The sequence below is a fragment of the Podarcis gaigeae genome, assembly GCF_964106915.1.
Source record: "Podarcis gaigeae genome assembly, chromosome: 7".
NCBI lineage: Eukaryota > Metazoa > Chordata > Lepidosauria > Squamata > Lacertidae > Podarcis > Podarcis gaigeae.
The window spans coordinates 16762744-16780951 of record NC_139683.1 but is presented as its reverse complement, the minus strand read 5'-3'; the positions used below and the strand labels follow the sequence as shown (position 1 = coordinate 16780951).

Genomic DNA, 18208 nt, shown 5'->3' with positions numbered 1-18208 from the left:
TCAAGATTTCTTTGTTGTCTCTAAGATGCCTCTAAGGCACGTTCCTACACATGCTTTGGAATTTGAGGGGGCATTTTGTTCCCTTGGGCTCTCTGATACAGGAAAAGTAGAAACAATAATGGCAGAAGAGGTGGGCAATCTCCAAGCGGCAGCCTCCTATCTCAGCCCTGCAGCAAATCTCCTGGTACTGCTCACATGGCCACTATATAGAGTCAGGAACCTAGTTACCTGGCAGCTTAGCCACGCACTGACTTTTCCCTTGTCAAATCTACCGGGGGGGGGGGGGAGAGACAGTAAACCCAGGGCCCGTACATTTCAAACAGCCGTAAAGCACCTGGAAAACTTCAGAGTGAAAATTCGTTCTGCTCTAGACAGCTGGCTGATAAAAACCAAACCCAAACCCCAAGCCTTCCACGCTGTATTCCATGTCAGTTAAACCAAGATTAGACTCTTTTCCTTCCACCAGTTTAGCATTTATATCACAGGCTGTTCATGGGGGGGGGGGGGACAGGACATGTTTCTGTGTGTGCATGGAAAAGAAGACTCTGAGGTCCAATGCGCTGTGCAAAAGAAAATGTGGCGAGTTTGGAAATACGCCGCACAGCCCTTTCTCTGGTGCAGAGGAGAGCAGCACAAAACCAAGCTTTCAGCCAGACATAACCACACCAACGTATCTGGTGGTTGTTTGGGAAAAGAATCCCAGGAACCTGGACTTTTTTACCTGTGGAAGGGCTGCTTCCAAGGGTTGACATCTTTGATATCAGCAAGCCCTAGAGTTGCAAGAATGTCAGCAGAGCCCTGCTAGCTCAGGTCAAAGGCTCAGGTTCAGTCCCTGGTATCAGCAGGTAGGATTAGAAATGTCCCCGTCTGAAACACTGGAGGGCCACTGCTGATCAGTGTGAACATTACTGAGCTAGATGGACTGGGTATGAGGCAGCTTCCGATGTAAAAAGTGGGAAAACCACCACCACCGCCCTGTGGAACACCCTGCCACTAGAAATTCAGCGGGAGCTTTTGTGCCAAAGCTCGCTGAAAACCTTTCCGTTCCATGAGGCCCATGCAAGCAATTAAGAGTCCACTGTTTTTAATTTCTTTTTTGCTTTTAACTTGCTTTAAATCTTTTTGGTTTTTATTGTTTGGTTTCATGTATTTATAGGCTTCAGGGAATCCGATACCTCCCACGGTGGGCGGCCAATAATAATAATAATAATTTATTTATACCCCACCCATCTGGCTGGGTTTCCCCACCCACTCTGGGCAGCTTCCAACAAAGTATTAAAATACAGTGGTCTGTTAAACATTAAAAGCTTCCCTCAACAGGGCTGCCTTCAGATGTCTTCTAAAAGTCTGGTAGTTGTTCTTCTCTTTGACATCTGGTGGGAGGGCGTTCCACAGGGCGGGTGCCACTGCCGAGAAGGCCCTCTGCCTGGTTCCCTGTAACTTCCCAGCCAAGAAGTAGATAAACAAGAAGAGTTCTTACCAAGTCTTTTATTCAATACTCAGAGAGAGATATGTATAAATGATGTCTCTCTTGGAGAGTAAAGTCTGAGTAAAGTCTCTGAGTAAAGTCCCACCCCCTCCATCTCTCCCACCAAACGTCATCCCTACGACGGCTGATATGTGCTTTCTGCCTCTGAGCTTTCTTGTTCTCCTACTCTCAATGCTTGCTGGGACCTGGAAAGGGGGGGGGGGGTCTGGCATGCTTTCCAAGGACACTGAGCCAGTCAGCTGTCTCTCCCCTGGTGCTGCTTCTTCTTCCTGCTCCTCTCCCAATATTTTCCAGCTTCTCTGCTCTGCAGCCTATGAAGTATGACCTTCTGCAAACCGCTGTTCTAAGTCTGTATTGTCTCCCTCTTCTCTGGGAAGTGCAGCGGGGGGCAGTCTCCACCATTCCTCCTCAGTCCAATCCCTGACAATATTGTTGGAATCCGACGTACTTTTAGGATATAGTAAAGGTAAAGATAAAGGGACCCCTGACTGTTAGGTCCAGTTGCGGACGACTCTGGGATTGCGGTGCTCATCTTGTTTTACTGGCCAAGGGAGCTGGTGTACAGCTTCCAGGTCATGTGGCCAGCATAGCTAAGCCGTTTTTGGTGAACCAGAGCAGCGCATGGAAACACCATTTACCTTCCCGCCGGAGTGGTACCTATTTATCTACTTGCACTTTGACGTGCTTTCGAACTGCTAGGTTGGCAGGAGGAGGGACAGAGCAACGGGAACTCGCCCCATTGCAGGGATTCGAACCGCCGATCTTCTGATCGGCAAGTCCTAGGCTTTGTGGTTTAACCCATAGTGCCACCCACGTCCCCTTTTAGGATATAGCGATGCATAATTTATTTTTTTTATGCATGAATGAACGAACAAATAATGAATGAATGTTATTTAGTCCCCATGACTGAGACCTTGGCATGACCAAACGTACTTTGCTCTCTCCTTCAATGACAATAACAGGAACAGCAGTGGCAGGCCATCGGTGCTTGGCAGGGAGGGGTTTATCGCAATTCCATAAGACAATGATCTGAAAAGGAAAATTCATTCTTCATTGAGTGGAATGCCTGCGTAGCCCAAAGACAAAGCTCAAGCGTCCTCCTTAGTTACACGGTTCAATTCTGAGCTTCCCCAAAAAGATTAAATTAAATTGTTCAAACCAATTCTTTTCCAGAGAGAAAAGTACATGACTCATTTTTCTGTCCTGACAATGGGGGACGGGGGGGACGGGACTCAACCCCTTTGACAGATGCCATCAGAACAACAATTTGTGCCACATCTGGAAGGATCCTTACAGCTCACTTTGGCAGAGGCCAAAGGCCAAAATGTTCCATTATATAAAGAGGAGGCTCTTCTCGCTTTAATGCTGCTGGTATGATACGCAGTTTTCTGCCGCTTCTGTCGTGCTGTGTGAGCACTGGGCGGGGATCAGGCCCAGCTCCCGGCTAAGCTTTCAGAGTTGCCTGTGTGCTGTGATTCCAGAAGTAGGAAAGAATGTGTGGAAGCTAGATTCAGCTTTCTAAGAATCTCTGCTTTCGGGTACATTTTAAGGCAGGTTTCTAACCATTATGACTGGAAATATAAGCTTGGAAGTTAGTAGGGACTTCTTGATGAAATCTCAGTAAACAGGAAGGTGCCTGAGCAAGATTTGTAATCTCTCTTCCATGCATTTCATAGCAAAAACAGCACATTCAGAATGGTAACAGCTGCAGAGTTATTCAAGAGAAAATAGTGCCTTAATTAATTTGAACATGTTGCAGAATCCAGCTTCCCTTGACACAGGATTTTAAATGCAGGTGCAGAATTCTGCATTTTGTTATTTTAAAGTAGGGCTGGCTGGCTGGTGGCCCTCCGGAAATTGGGCTTTAGACCCCATCAGCCCTGGTCCATGATCAGTGATAACGGGAGTTGTAGTTCTTCAGCACCTGAAAGAGCCACAGGTTCCCCATCTCAGTTTTAAAGCACAGAAAGCTGCTAGCCTGACAATAAATGTCTCAGGAGGCAGTAAATTAAACTAAAATATATCCTCTGGGACTGGACCTTAGACAAGGATGCAAAACCAACTAGCATACCTTTGGGAGGATAAAAGATTTGTGGAACATGTGCTGCTGGCCACAACTCTCCAACGAGGCCTGCTGCACAACCATCTTTTTCCATTTTGACACAGTTCGCATGGAATCAAAACTTCCTGGATGATATTTCAGTAAGGGTGGAGAGCAATCTCTGGCAACTCCATAGGATCTCAGCTACCAGAAAGACACTTGCCTGACTCCCCAGAAAGCCATTGCTAGTCAGAACAGAGTTATTGACTAGATCAGACATTGGCATCACCTTTGACTGCTGGCATTCCTGGCTGGAGCTGGTAATTAGAATCACAGAACTGTACAGCAGGAAGGGGACCCAGGAATCATCTAGTCTGACCCCCTGCAATGCAAGAATCTTTTGCCCAACGCGGGGCTCAAACCCACGACCATGAGATTAAGAGTCTCGTGCTCTAATTGCAGTGCAACAACTTCTGGAGGCCTCCAGGCTCTGGCAGGCAGAGCGAGATGGACCATCTGTCTGACTCGGCGCAGGAGAGTGTGCCATCTTCACCCGAAACAAAAGCTATTTACATCTCTTTAAGCTCTGTTGAATTTGCCAAAGCCCTGCATTAGAAAAGCACATCGACATCTATCAAGCAAGAGGCATGTCAAAGAGGACCCTTTATTTTGAAGTAATCCCAGAGACACGGCTCAATGGTGGACCGCCTAGAGGCCAAGTATAATTCCTTACCTGTGAACAGTACTGGGATTTGGCTACAGCAACCAGGAGTTTCAGCACAGGTTGAGACTGAGAAACTAAAGGAGTAACTGCATGGATAACGGCGGTGAATTTGCATGGGGGCTTGACGCCTGGAAAGGAAGCCAGCAGTAAAAATATATATAAATATACGTTGTTAAGCAAAGGGTGACAAATCAATATTGTTATGTAAAGGGCGACAATCTGAGCATTAAAGAATTGCTGTCATCTGAAACAAAATGAAATTTGTTGACTTCCCCGCTCCTCATGTGTGGAGGTTGGAGGGATCAAGAGCTATTTGCTTCACTCCCTGCCCTGGGCTTTTATTGATTTTATCTATTGCAATTTTATCCCTTTTTTTTTACCCAAGGAGCTCAAAGTGGAAGGCATTGCTCCTTGTTTAATTCCCCACAACAGCCCTGTGAGGTAGGCTAGCCCAGTGACTGGCCTAAGGTCACCCAGAGGATCAGACCGTCTAGGCCAGCCTTCTCCAACTGGGCTGGCCCTGATAGACGCTGTAGCCCAGAATAGCTGGAGGGTACCAGGGCTGTGAGGAAGACTGGTGTTGGCTGATCAGCTGGAGAGAGGCCTGGTGGACGGAAGGTCCCACTTCATGAGCAGGAGCGGAGCCACAGATCAGTGGAAAGTCTCAGGTTCAGTCTCTTGGTACAGCCAGCTAAAAGGACCAGGAGATGGGAAGGCAGTCCTTGTGAGATCTTGGGCAGCCACTGCCCATCTAAGTAGACAATACTGGGCTTGGTGGGTCACGGGTCAAACTTGCCCCATAGCTGCTATGCCTGCCCATTTGTTACCTAGCCAAATGTAAGGCTTTGGTGTGAATTTACAAGGCCCTTATCAGTTACAAGGCCCCAATCCCTTATCTCCCTGCTTGACTCCTGTTGGGGGTCCCCGATGGCTCAGAGGCATGTCTTGTAACAACCAGAAGCCACATGTTCCAAGCCTGTGGAACTCCCTCCCAACTGAGATTAGAGAGGCACGCTCCTTGCTCATATTCAGGCACCAGACAAAGACTTTCTTTGAAGGCAGTGTTCCGTTGGGTTTTACGATTATGATGATTTTATTGCTGAACGGTTAATTTTCACGTGCACAGCTTTGAACTGCTAATGATTAAGTCTGAATTTATGAACAAATAATAAACGGAAAGTCCCTTTTAGTTGTTTGCTGACCCCCCACCTGTCGGCTTTTGTGCACGGAGGGCTTCTTTTGAATCGGCCTCTCTTGTCAACTTAGGAACTGCTGACACAGGTGCGTAAGTGCAGCTTACATTGCAAGGCAAGTCCTTACGATTAGAATGGATTCCATAAGCTTAGAAAGTTTGCCCATCGATTTCGTAAACTTGAAACTCTCTCTACAGGTACGTGGGGAGCAGGTCCTCAACATGAAGGATTTCCAGCACGCATCTTGCATGACCCACAGGTCATGGGCAGCTATGATGCGTGGCTCAACCTCCCCACCACACTAAGAGCTATTCTCTCCCACTGCTTTCTTTGAGACCCAAATTCTGCTCCAACCACAACCAATAGTGTGTGTGTGTGTGTGTGTGTGTGTGTGTGTGTGTGTGTGTGTAAGGCACTGATGATATAGGGAACAACAACCCTGTGGTGAAATGAAGTAAGATCAAGAGGTGGAAATATCAGGGGTCCGTTATATAAGTAGACAGGTGTCAGCTGATGCAAGCAGAGGGAGATGTGAGCACATTTTAACCATCCTAATCACCATAATCAGATCTGCACAGCACTCCTTCTGTGGCGTGTAAGATGCCACACTTGTTGGCCAATTGGCAACTCCACAGAATTTGCGCATGAGAACTGGCAAAGCAATGGCCTCCACTGGTGCTAAACATGTCTTTGCAATACATGTGGCATTTATAGAAACGCTACAGCTTAAAAGCACAGCAGATCCTCTCATCACAACGGCTCGTAGAAGCGCCTCAAAACTTCCCTTCCGATCTTTCTAGTTCACAAGAGAAATACGGTTTGCATCGCTTCATAGGGAGCTGGGAGAATTCCAGAGACAAGAGCTTAAAATGTGCTTGAAGTGACCTTGAAGCTAGTGGGACTCACTGCCTGCTCTGCCACAGAACCAGTCTTCTCTTTGGAATGAAGACCCCATGCCATTTACTACCCCCTCCCTCTTTTGCAAGATAACTGGGGTTTTTTTTGGGGGGGGGGTTGCTTGGGGAAGTGGGGTGATGACTGCTTCCTGGAATGGTTGGCTAAAATTGTGCTTCTGAGGTGTTCCTTCCAACTAAAAGTTCAGACACCCCCGTTAGCTTCTTCAAGTGTTTGACAGCAACACTTGAGCAGCCCAGTTTGAAGGCAAGCTAACAGGGGTTAATGCTGAGAAGGAAAAGAACTGGGGGGATGTGGGGAGACTCACTCCAGAAAGGGGAGGTGAGGTGGGAGTGCCACAAGCCTGGTTCCTGATTTGCGCACCCAGGCTGGGCCGTCTTATCCATAGGCACTGGGGGTGCGGGGCACCCGGGCGCTGGACTCTCAGGGTGCCAGACCGAGAGTCCGGGGCCCGAGAGTTGAGTCTGGGGAAGAGCCCGCCTGTTGGTTAGAGCGCTGCGGCAGGCTCTTCTGCTGTGGGCGGCTCTGGGGTGACCGAGCCAGCGAGATGCTGAGGCAGGCGGCTGGCTGGCTCCGCCCTCCTGCGCTCCTGGGACTGGGCAATCTTGGGGGGCACGCGCGTTGGGTGGATCTTTGCACTCCAGCGCTACATATGCTTAAGACAGCCCTGCACCCAGGTTTTTTGAAAAGCCCGTACCCCCTTTGTGACACACCATGAGATCTAGCCTCCGTATAGGGAAGGTCATGCACAGAGAATCACTTACCTAGATTAGCATAATAGTAAGGAAAATCTCCCAGATATGATGAATACTGTGGCAGTACAAATAACCCTCCGGGGTGATTGTTCCATATTAAGCTGTTGCGTGATATGTGCTTAAATATTCTGTCTTGAATAATCTGTTAAAAGGGAAAAAAGAAAGGGATAAAGGAGCGACTCTTAAGAAGGTCCGAATGAGAAACGGGAGAGGTGACGTTGCTTGCCGAAGGTAGCAATCAGCACACTTTTCTGCAGAAAGCCAGCAAGAGGCCGGTTGTTTAGCATTCCTGTTTAATCTATTTCTCTTTTCTCCCAAGCAGCCTCGATGATGCTGGACCCGTACGCATTCCTGCGGGTTAGAAGCCTCGCATAATGGTATTCAAACTACCTCATTAGGCGCCGCAGAAACCGTGGCAACAGAGCGAACTTATTAGATGCTGCAAGCCGGAGTCAAAATATTTTCGCTCTTTAAAATGGCATGTCAGCTTGCGAGGCTGATGAATCCATGCTACAATTTTGCCATCAATGTCCTGCATAAGATAATTAGTCTGGCAGTAGATTTAGACAGGGTGATACCTTCCTGGAATAACGATGACTGTTACCTTCGCCTCCTTCCCCTTCTCCCCCGCCCCACGCACACACACACAAAAATATGGTGTACACAAATTGCATGGAGCAGAATGTAAACTTAGCCCCATGGCTTCGGCCCAAGGAAAAACCAAAGGTGCAGTAACATTTATTTGGTTCTGCTCCAATTCTGTGCAAGCATGGAAGAAAGCAGCTGATTTTGTATGGGTTCAAAAAAGCAAGATGCTGAGGAGATCAGCTCCTGTTTTTTAAATGCAAGGCCCAACCTTGGGTATCGTCCCCACAAAAGGTGCATACAATCTCCATCAATTCCAGCCAGCATGGCCAATGTTAAGTGAAGCCGCAATAAACAAACAGGAATATTCCAAAAGGTCTAATGAAAATAAGGTCTGCCTGCTGAGGGAAATTCCACAAGGAAGGGACCAGTGCTCACAGCTCAGTGACAGAGCACACATTTCAAATGCAGGAGAATGATCTAGGCTTGGTCCGTGGCTTCTCCAGGGGACAAAAACTGGGAAGGTCTGAAACTCTGGAAAAGTGCTAGTCAGTGTAGAGAACCTGTGACCAAGTCCAAATGTTGTTGGACTCCAGAACCCATCATCCTTGACCGTTAGCCATGCTAGCCTGGGGCTGATGGGAATTGGAGTCCAACAAGATCTGTAGTCCCCCCACTCCTAGTGTAGGAAATACAGAGTGAGGTGGGCCCGACGGTCTGAGTTGCTAAGTGGCCCAACTGCACTGGCTGCCAATTAGTTTCCGGCCTCAATTCAAAGTGCAGTATTTGACCTTTAAATGGCCTAGGACTGCAGTTCCTCAAGGACTGTTTCTCTCCATATGAACCACCCCAGACTCTGTGTTCATCCTATGAGGCCCTTCTTTGTGTGCCTCCTTCATGCGTGGTCCGGAGAGCGGCAACACAAGAAGGGGCCTTTTCGGTGGTGGCCCCTCATTTGTAGAATGCTCTCCCCAGGGAAGCTCGCCTGGCACCTTCATTATGCATTTTTAGGTGCCAGGCCTGAAAATGTTCCTCTTAAACCAGGCATTTGACTGATTGACATCCCATGCCTTTTTAAATGTGTTGTGGGACGGGGAATTCTTGGTTTGCTGCTGTTCTTATTTTGTGGGGGTTTTTTAGATTGTAATTTTTTTTTTAAAAAAAAGATATTTATTGAAATTTCAAAAATTATACATAAAAAGAACAATAATAAAAGCAAAACACAAACACAAAAAATAACAAATATAAAAAATAAACAAAGTACAAAACTAAAAACTATTTAAAAACAAGTAAAGTTTCATTCCCTTATTTTCTTATAACTTACTTCCCCGACCTCCTCATACCTCCCCTTTTTGTATTCCAATTTCTAATTATTGTAATTAGATTGTAATTTTATGTTGCGGACCACCCTGAGATCTATGGATGAAGGTTGGCATGCAAATGGAAGAAATAAGTAAGATAAATATGCCTGGATAGCTCAGTTGAGCGTGGTGCTAATAATGCCAAGGTTAAAGGGCTCAATCCCCATATGGGACAGCTGCATATTCCTGCGTTGTAGGGGGGTTGGACTAGATGACCCTCAGCGTCCCTTCCAACTCTACGATATTTCCATTTCCCGGTCTCTGTCGTTCTTGCTGTTGCCCATTCAGAAGAAACAACCAATAAAACTGCAGCAGGAATGCCAAGTTTGGTTTTCCTGTGACCGTGCAGAAAGGGCACTTCTCTAGTTAAATGACACGGATCATACACAATACTGTTTCACTGTTGAGATTCAGGACAATGCTTTTCCTCCCTGCAACTCAGCCAGGTTCAGTTTTTGAAGCAGGCATCCAATGCCTTTGTTCAGATGTGCTTGTGCTGCTTACAGATCCCGTTATTTTGCGGGCCAAGGTCCTGACCTAAAAGGGCTTTACCCAATTTAACAGATGGCTATTTCTGGCCATGAAAACAACACTTAACTGTCTGCAGAGCTGAAACAGACCGGGGGGGGGGAGGCGAGGGGGAGGAATCTGTAATAAAGGATACAGGAAAGGACAAAAAGGGAACAAATTTACAGCTCCTCCATTAACAATAAAAAGCACAGGGAAAATTGGTGCACACATGTTGCTAAATACCATCTTTGGATTTTGCCTTGTAAAAGATAATGGCATTAAAGAAATCCCTGCTGAAAATTAAATCTAAAAAGATGTTTTTTCTGTTTCTAACATTAGTGTGTAGGCTTGCCACAATTCCACTTTTATTGGGGACACACACACACTTCTGCTAATTCAAGTCAACTCTCATTCAAGGGGGTGGGGAATCCAATATGGGCTGAACATGGGAACTTCTCACCAAAGGAAAGCGTGTTGCATTAGGTAAGCTTCACATTTCATCTAGTTCACGGGTAGCCAATGAGGTGCCCATCAGAGGTTACTGGACTACAACACCCACCATCCCTACTCACTGGCCATGCTGGCAGAGGCTGATGGGAGTTGGAGTCCATCAACATCTGGAGAGAAACATGTTGGCTGCAACTGAGTCAGCATAACCGAATGAGACTTAAGGGTGTGTGTGTGTGTGCACTAGAGAAGGGCCAAATGCAGATAAAATGACGGTCCCTTGCAAACCATGGTTTAGAAATGGAGAGAAAGTCTGCACTCCTCTCTTTTTTTCCTCAGGACAGTGCTAACCACTATCAAAAGTTAAGATGTGCCAGCCATGGTTCCCTCATAGACCAGCACTCGAAAACATGGTTTGAAGTGTGGTTACATATCATAGTTGATGAGGGAATCTGAATAGCATTAACCATGGTTTGATGGTTTGATGGCGGCCTTGGGCTTACATACATTCCTTCCTTGCCTTGCATGTGCAAACCATTTGTGGTTTGCAGCAACCTAGACTTTGTCATTATTTCTGAACCAAACCCAAATTGCTTAGAAGAACAGGGCCCCAAACCATAGTTCGATGGGGCTTCTGCAAGCCATGGTTAGCAGGGTTTGGACTAAACAGGAAACCATGGTTTGCGGCAAACTAGGATAATAACATTCCCCATCAGCTGTGGAGTAACAGAAATTGAAATTGCTAGTGCTGATAATACTAAATCACTTTTAACATCACATCTTAGTCCCAGAGAGAGAGAGAGATGTGTGTGTGTGAGGGTTTGTAACATGCACCCACAGCTCTACAAAAATCCTTTTGAAAATGTGGCAGACTCGTTTCGTTTCCCATCAGAGTTCCTTGTTAGTTTTCTGTCATCTTCCTCTTGAATCTACTCTATGTCCTACTAAGCGCCTCACCCCACACCACCCCAGGCAGACCAGTCAAAAGGCCATCAAAATGTCTTGGGGGCACAAAAGCCTGCCATTAGAAGAGAGGGCTTTGCAATTCTACTTCTTCAGAAAAGCGATTTATCCAGGAAGGTTCCCTAAAAGACCTCATTCGCCAGGCACGACAAGAATACTGATTTACCCACCGCAAAGCCCCCAAGAAGCCACTAGTCTGCACGAGGCAACTTTTGCCTGGAAGTGGAATGGCTTCTCATTTGTCATGGTGTCATTTTTTCTTACACCAGGCCCAGTAACAAAGAAACGTTATTTCCTCAGGGGAGAAAAGTTATAGAGACGGTGAAGGTCTTTCCTCTGCCCCATTCCTCACATGTGCACACAACCCCCTCCCGGGGGACCCACTGTCTCCCCCCTCAAGAGCCAAGGTCAGACAAAGCCTGGGCACTGAGACCGCCAACGCCTCAACTAATATCTGAGAACAGTTACTCACCTCTAGCGTGGTCAATACAATCTTCTCAACCGAAGAAAAATAAGCCTCCCACAAGAACTGTGTCTGCTGTCTAAGTGCTAGGATTTTATCCTGATGGATAGACCTGATTGTAGAAGGGATCTGTAATACAACGTTGAAACAAATCAGACAGTGTAGAAAACATTGCAACCCGAGAACATTAAGGCACTTCTGGGGGCCTTTCCAGATGATCCGTTTACGGCACAATCAGTTTAGGTTTTATAGATCAGCGCATAGTGCATTTGGCTCCCATTTGAAGCACACAATCCACACTGTCAGACAACAGCAGCAGCCGTGATAGCAGTAATTGGAAATTGAATTATACAGGCTGCTCGTTTGTGCTGCTGTCTCTCTGTCCCACTTCCGACTGGACAGGCTGTGCTTCCCACACTTCTGAGAGTTTGCAAAATCAGAGACTTTTCCAGAACAAGATAGGTTCGCAACCTTACCCTGCCTCTTTTAGCAAGCTAACAGCGAGCTGCTACTCTTTCCCTTTAAAATAGTTGTGAGAATTTAGCATCAATGCCGTGTAGTTGTTATTCTTATTTTGGGGTTCCAGTGCCCTCAGTGTGGGTGCCCTATAATCTTTCAAAATCAGAAAGGTTCAGTTCCTTTCTCATTTCCCCCTTCTTCTTAGCAGTAGGAAGCTGGCTTGACTAGACAAGCAACCCCAACGGAGGCCATATGACCTGACAGATATGACCCCTCAGATATGGCCCAATTACAGGCCAACCACTTTCTCCAAATCCTGCCTTAGCCCTACGATCTTCAGACATAGACTTAGGCTCTACGCTCTGCCACGATGAATAGTAGGCTTCTTACTGACTGTGGCACGATTAACGATAGCCCAGAAATGGAAGAACCAGAATGAAATACCCCTGAACATATGGGAAAATAATATCTGGGATACAGCAATATCTGAGCATCTCACCAGACGTAGGAGGGCCATTAAAGACATAATAATAGAGACACTTTCCAAGAAACATGGACCTGTTTCTTTTATGTTAATGACCAAAATCAAGACCTCCTTATACCAACCACTCAATATTCTCAATGGAGAGGTTACGTTATGTCTGAATGTTGACTGTGTTAAGTGTATGTCTAGAGACAAGGGGTAAAACAAACACCATTAGTTGTACTGCTAGATAATTGTTTAATGGTTATTCTATTTGCTTCAAAACCAATAAAATTTTGTTTTTAAAAAAGATACGGTCCTGTACTGTCAATATATGAACTAGCTCAATGTGTTTCGTTCCCAGTTCACCGTGGCCACCCTTAGGGAAAGTGGTTTAACTAGAGGTTGTCAAGATGGTGGCCTCCAGATATGGGACACGGGTGGCACTGTGGTCTAAACCACGGAGCCTCTTGGGCTTGCCGATCAGAAGGTCAGCAGTTTGAATCCCCGCAATGGGGTGATGTCAGTGAAGGAACTTCTCTGACAGGTGTGCTCCCATTGCTCTGTACCAGCTCCTGCCAACCTAGCAGCTTGAACGCACACCAGTGCAAGCAGATAAATAGGTACCACTGTGGCAGGAAGGTGAACTGCATTTCCATGAGCTCTGGTTTCCGTCACGGGTTCTGTTGCACCAGAAGCGGTTTAGTCATGCTGGCCACATGACCTGGAAAGCTATTTGTGGACAAATGCCGGCTCCCTCAGCCTGAAAAGTGAGATGAGCGCCACACCCCATAGTCGCCTTTGACTGGACGTAACTGTCCAGGGTCCTTTACCTTTAATCTCCAGATATTCCTGGACTCCAGCTCTCATCAGCCCTGCCAGCTGGGACTATGGGTGCTGCAGTCCAGCAATATCTGGAAAGCACCACATTGGCTACCCATGGGGACTAGATCACATGTGGCCAAAAACTAGATCATGGCATGAGCCTGTCAATTTAGGCCAATGGGCCATCTTCTCCAACATTCTGCTCTCATGATGACCAACCAAATGTCTGTGGGAAGCCTGCAAGTGGACATAAACGCAACACTCTGCCCACCTATGACTCATAGCAACTTATTCAGAGTCGCACTGATAGTGGAGGTAGAACTTAGCCACTGCGGCTAGTGGCCACTGATACTAGATTTCCAGGGTACCACCTAATGCCTGCTGTTTCCTAGCATCCATGCAAAGTACACAGGACTAACTAGACTTCGATCTATATCCAGCCAGGCTGGATTGTGTTCTTAAAAGCAGGAGTATCTACTTGGGGCCAGTTAACCCAGCTGAGTTATGCTTTAATACCTTCCCAAGTGTGTGTTCTTGCTTTATAATTCTTACACTCATTGCTGGACCACAGGGATTCGCGTTCCACAAACAAACAAGGGGGAAAAGAAAGAAATAGACCATGCAAGATTGAGGTTTGCCCAACTCATGGCCTTCAGGCACCTTGCAGACTCATTCAAGGAACATGCATATGCACAGACACAGCAAAATAAATGCACCCAGGTACTTTTCTGTTCTTCACTTTCTGCTGTTTATTTAGACAAGCTTATCTGAAGGGGGTGCAGAAATAAATCCTTCCTTTTGTTTGGAGCACAGTGTTTTCTCATTAGAGGCCTGCGTTCCCTCTAAGCCTTTCAAATATTCATATATTTTTTCATATATTCTTTCCTGACTAATTATGCACAAGGCAAGCACCTATGTTTGCTTTTGATTTGTGCTGCTCTGCATTTTCCTCTTAGATATTAGATTACACACAGCGAATGCTTTCTCACTCACGCACACCCTTCTCACTTATCGGAGGGGGTTGGGGGAAAATCCATTTCCCAATAAAAAATTCTTAATGAGAATACATCTGTTCTCTGCATAGCCTTTTGGGAGGGGCAGCCTTTTGGGAGGGGCAGCTCGGTGGCAAGGATCTCCTTATGTCAAGCACAGATTTCATATAGACTTGGCATCAAGTTCAACTAAAAGCAGCCCAGTTTGAAGTGTCCAACTTTCCTGAGATTGCTTCAGCAAAACATTAAGCCCATAATGAATGTCAGGTGTGAAACAAAAGGTCCCAAGACAATGGGATAGGTTGTTGAACTACAAAGCGGGTTCTCCTTCATGGAGACCACGTGTTGCGGTGGGAGCAACCATGACATCCCCTGTTGCTGGGCGGGTTAGTTTGGGTGGCCACGGATTTGATTGGGCACCTCCAATGTTGCTGGGGAAAATTGATTGTTGCAATTTTATTTGATTGATAGGGGTGCTATATAGGTCCCTGTGCGCAGCGTTGAGCTTCTTCTTTTCACTGCGCACATCGGATTACCCACCCACCCTCCCTTTATTTAGGATTTGTTTGCGCTGACCTTGCTATGCCTGTCATGGGGTCGCCTGCCTTGGAGAGGGGGCCTGGTAGGAATTTTGTCCATTTGGCTGATTGGCTGGTGCCATTTGGTTTTTGCCCAATGTGTAGCAAATCGTCACAACTTGTAAGGTTGCAGTTAGGCATTGGTTAACTTTTTGGTTGGTGGAGGGGATGTGGTTGGCTGTGCCTGCGCCTCCAATGCTGCTGCTGCAAAGGTATTCCATTAAAGGAATCCAAGGGCTCGCCATGCTTTTGTCCGTATCCCTGGCAAAGGGCTAGGGCCATGCAAGAACCCCAGGGAGCATTTGGGGAGAGGGGAGAGCCTGGTGCCAGGCTTTTTCTCTCCCCAAAATTGTTTACCCCTACTGACTTCCGCATGGGTGCGGTTGTCAGTTCTGTTCCTACCTCCAAGTGGGAACAGATAGTCTCTAACCAATGCCTAAGCAACCACTCACTTACTGTAATTCAATAAAGTTGTGGCCAAAATTATGCCAAAAACCAAAACAAAAATGGCCAGGAGGAGGAGAATAGTCAGATATATCAACTGTTCATAGCCAGACCAGGACTGCTGAGACCCTGGTTATTATGCAGAAGGTGCATTTTTCCTATGATGTTAGAGTATTATTTAAAAACTGCTCAGCTGCCTTTCCAAATAACCTTCAGATCACAACAGATCATCTAATACCCAAACCTAACTGTGCAATCAGAAGCGAGTCCCATGTATCCAGTGAGGGTTAATCATGAATAAGCGCATTTATAATTGCAGCCTATTTTCACTTATTTTTTTCACTAAACTGGTATTTTGATTTGTTCTTGCAGCCTTGCTCATGGCTAAAACGTTATAGGGCAAAGATATCTGGGCAATATGTACAGGTAGAATGTTTAATAGCCACATGCATTTGGAGACAGGTTTTTGCGATGTTTAAGCGTATGCATTTTTACTTGTTAGGCAGCTATTTTTGTAGTATAAATTTGCATTGATCGCATTAAGTTATTTTTGCCCAAGCGCTCTCAGCCAAATCTTTTGATATATACCTGTGTGTGCAACGAAGAAGCATCAAATCCATTAGACAGAGCGAGCCATTCATATTTGCAAAGCAGGGGAAAAGCTTATTTTCTAAACTATATATTTTTGTGTGAGTTGATTCGCTTCTAACAGATGGGAGCCGAAACCAGAGCTCCCATTTTTAACCGTGCTTGGCTATTTGCTATTAATCTTCTTGGCCCAGAGGTTGGGTGTGGGAAATGATGGATCTGTGCTGATCTGCCACAAATACACTAGAATTATTAGAAAGGGATGACATTTTAATAGCAGGTCATTTGTGTAATAATGGGGAAGAGAAGGAGAAGGTGGGGAGGGGGAATGACTTTTGCATTAAAAAAAGTAGGGTAGGATGGGGGGGAGAGAGAGAGAGAGAGAGAGAGAGAGAGAGAGAGAGAGAGAGAGAGTCTAACTGGTTCAAGCTTCCTGGAGTGGGAGCTGGTGCAAGGATGAAGAGAATATGTAAATAAAAACATCCGAGCTAGTCTAAAAATGAGAAATGGGAAACTGTAACACAACAAAAACATTTCCCAGAGCAGACATTCTGGCTCAGCGCCAGGTCTTTAAAAACCACTGTTAATAATGGCGTAGTAGCTTGCCTTAGTAAGGAAGCAGCTGTGAAGAGAATCAATTCTGCATTACAAGAACAGGACAAAGATTTGGAACATTAATGTCCCCATGTGGGGAGGCAAGTGGAGGGGGGGAGAGAAGAGAGGGAGACCTGGAATCCTTCCTTCCCTTTACCTTCTGCAACCAGAAAGCCCAGATCCTGCAGCACTGGGTCATGCAGATTTTCAAAATGTGCAAGATTTAGATATTTCGGTTGCATGGCAGGGGCCATAATCAAGCAATAGAGCTGTGCTGGACTGCTGGATAGCTCAGCTGGTTCAAGTGTGGATAACACCAAGGTTGCAGGTTTGATCCCCATATGGGATAGCTGTATACAGTGGTACCTCGGGTTAAGTACTTAATTCGTTCCGGAGACCTGTACTTAACCTGAAACTGTTCTTAACCTGAAGCACCACTTTAGCACGCTGCCGGAGTACGATTTCTGTTCTCATCCTGAAGCAAAGTTCTTAACCTGAAGCACTATTTCTGGGTTAGTGGAGTATGTAACCTGAAGCGTATGTAACCTGAGGTACCACTGTATTCCTGCATTGCAGAGGGATGGACTTGATGATCCTAGCTTTACAAGTCTTTGATTCTATGCTTTGCACGCGAAAGGACCCCAGTTTCAGTTCCTGGCATCTGGATGCATCAAGGTGCAGGGATTTGCCTCTGTTTCCCTGACGTGAGCAGACAGAGGTGCATAAAATCAGGACCAGAAGGGAGAAAATGAATAGGGTGAATTTTCCCTTCCTCTCTTGCTGTCAGGCCTGGGGGATTCTCCCCTCCCCCCAGTAGCATCAAAGAGCAAGGAAGAAACATGAAAGTATTTATGGTTTTATTCAGTCATCGTGGTGCAAGACAAAGAATCCTGTCCTTTACTCCATAGTGACATTGCTCACTCTGAGCTCCTGCCCTTCTCTCCCCAGCAACAGCGCTTGGCTCTTCGGGGGGGGGGGGGGAGTAGTCAAATGTCCTTGAGCCCATTGCTCTTGAACTCTAATTGGGCGATGAGATCTCGGGCAGTTTGGCTCTTTTATGCTTTCCAAGCTGGCTGTTCTCCCCCTCCTTCTCCTAACACCTCATAACTAAGCTGTTCTGAGTTCTGCTGTAATTCAATCCTGTCTCCCTCTTTTCTGAAAGCTACTGGAGAAGGGTGGGGGGGGGCAATCTCAACCATTCCCCGTCCTCCTCTGAGGGAAGCAGAGGAGAAGGAGGGGGTGATCTCCAACCCTCCTTTTCCCCCTCCTCTTCGGTCCAGTCCCTGACAATACTGGGTCATCCAATTAAGACGAATGGCGGGAGATTCGAGACAGACCAAACAGAGGGCTGCTTCACACAGGGTGTAATTCAACGGCAGAACCTGCTACTTGCAAGGAACAGCAATGGTCACCAACTCAGATGGCTTTCATCGGAGGTTAGATAAATTCACGGAGCCTCATGCTATTAATGGCGATCGATTAGGATGGTCGTGCACTGCCTCAAGAGCCAGAGGCAATATGCCCCTGAATACTAGTGAATATAGTTAAAGCTATGGTTTTCCCAGTAGAAATGTATGGAAGTGAGAGATGGACCATAAAGAAGGCTGGTAGCTGAAGAATTGATGCTTTTGAATTATGGTGCTGGAGGAGACTCTTGAGAGTCCCATGGACTGCAAGAATATCAAACCTATCCATTCTGAAGGAAATCAGCCCTGAGTGCTCACTGGAAGGACAGATCCTGAAGCTGAGGCTCCAATACTTTGGCCACCTCATGAGAAGAGAAGACTCCCTGGAAAAGACCCTGATGTTGGGAAAGATG

At 46.4% G+C, this 18208-nt stretch overlaps 1 protein-coding gene and 1 long non-coding RNA gene across 3 annotated transcripts in view; one reads left to right on the top strand and one right to left on the bottom strand.

Moving 5' to 3' along the window:
• The window catches only part of LOC310849320, a 35438-nt gene extending 26586 nt beyond the window's left edge, over positions 1–8852 (top strand). Inside the window, exons 2-4 of one of the 2 annotated variants that reach the window (XR_014566851.1) lie at positions 6248–6442; positions 7279–7348; positions 7440–8852. This is a non-coding gene — a long non-coding RNA (uncharacterized lncRNA). Of the gene's footprint in view, positions 1–6247; positions 6443–7278 lie in introns of both variants that reach the window. The other variant, XR_014566852.1, reaches the window with a different exon arrangement.
• Positions 1–18208, bottom strand: part of EXT1 (exostosin glycosyltransferase 1) — a 264890-nt gene that overhangs the window by 14213 nt on the left and 232469 nt on the right. The window contains exons 4-7 of the mRNA XM_083749144.1: positions 11456–11575; positions 7127–7259; positions 4264–4382; positions 2423–2518 (exon numbers count right to left, since the gene is read on the bottom strand). Coding sequence (XP_083605270.1) covers positions 2423–2518; positions 4264–4382; positions 7127–7259; positions 11456–11575 — 468 coding nt within the window. The remainder of the gene's footprint in view (positions 1–2422; positions 2519–4263; positions 4383–7126; positions 7260–11455; positions 11576–18208) is intronic.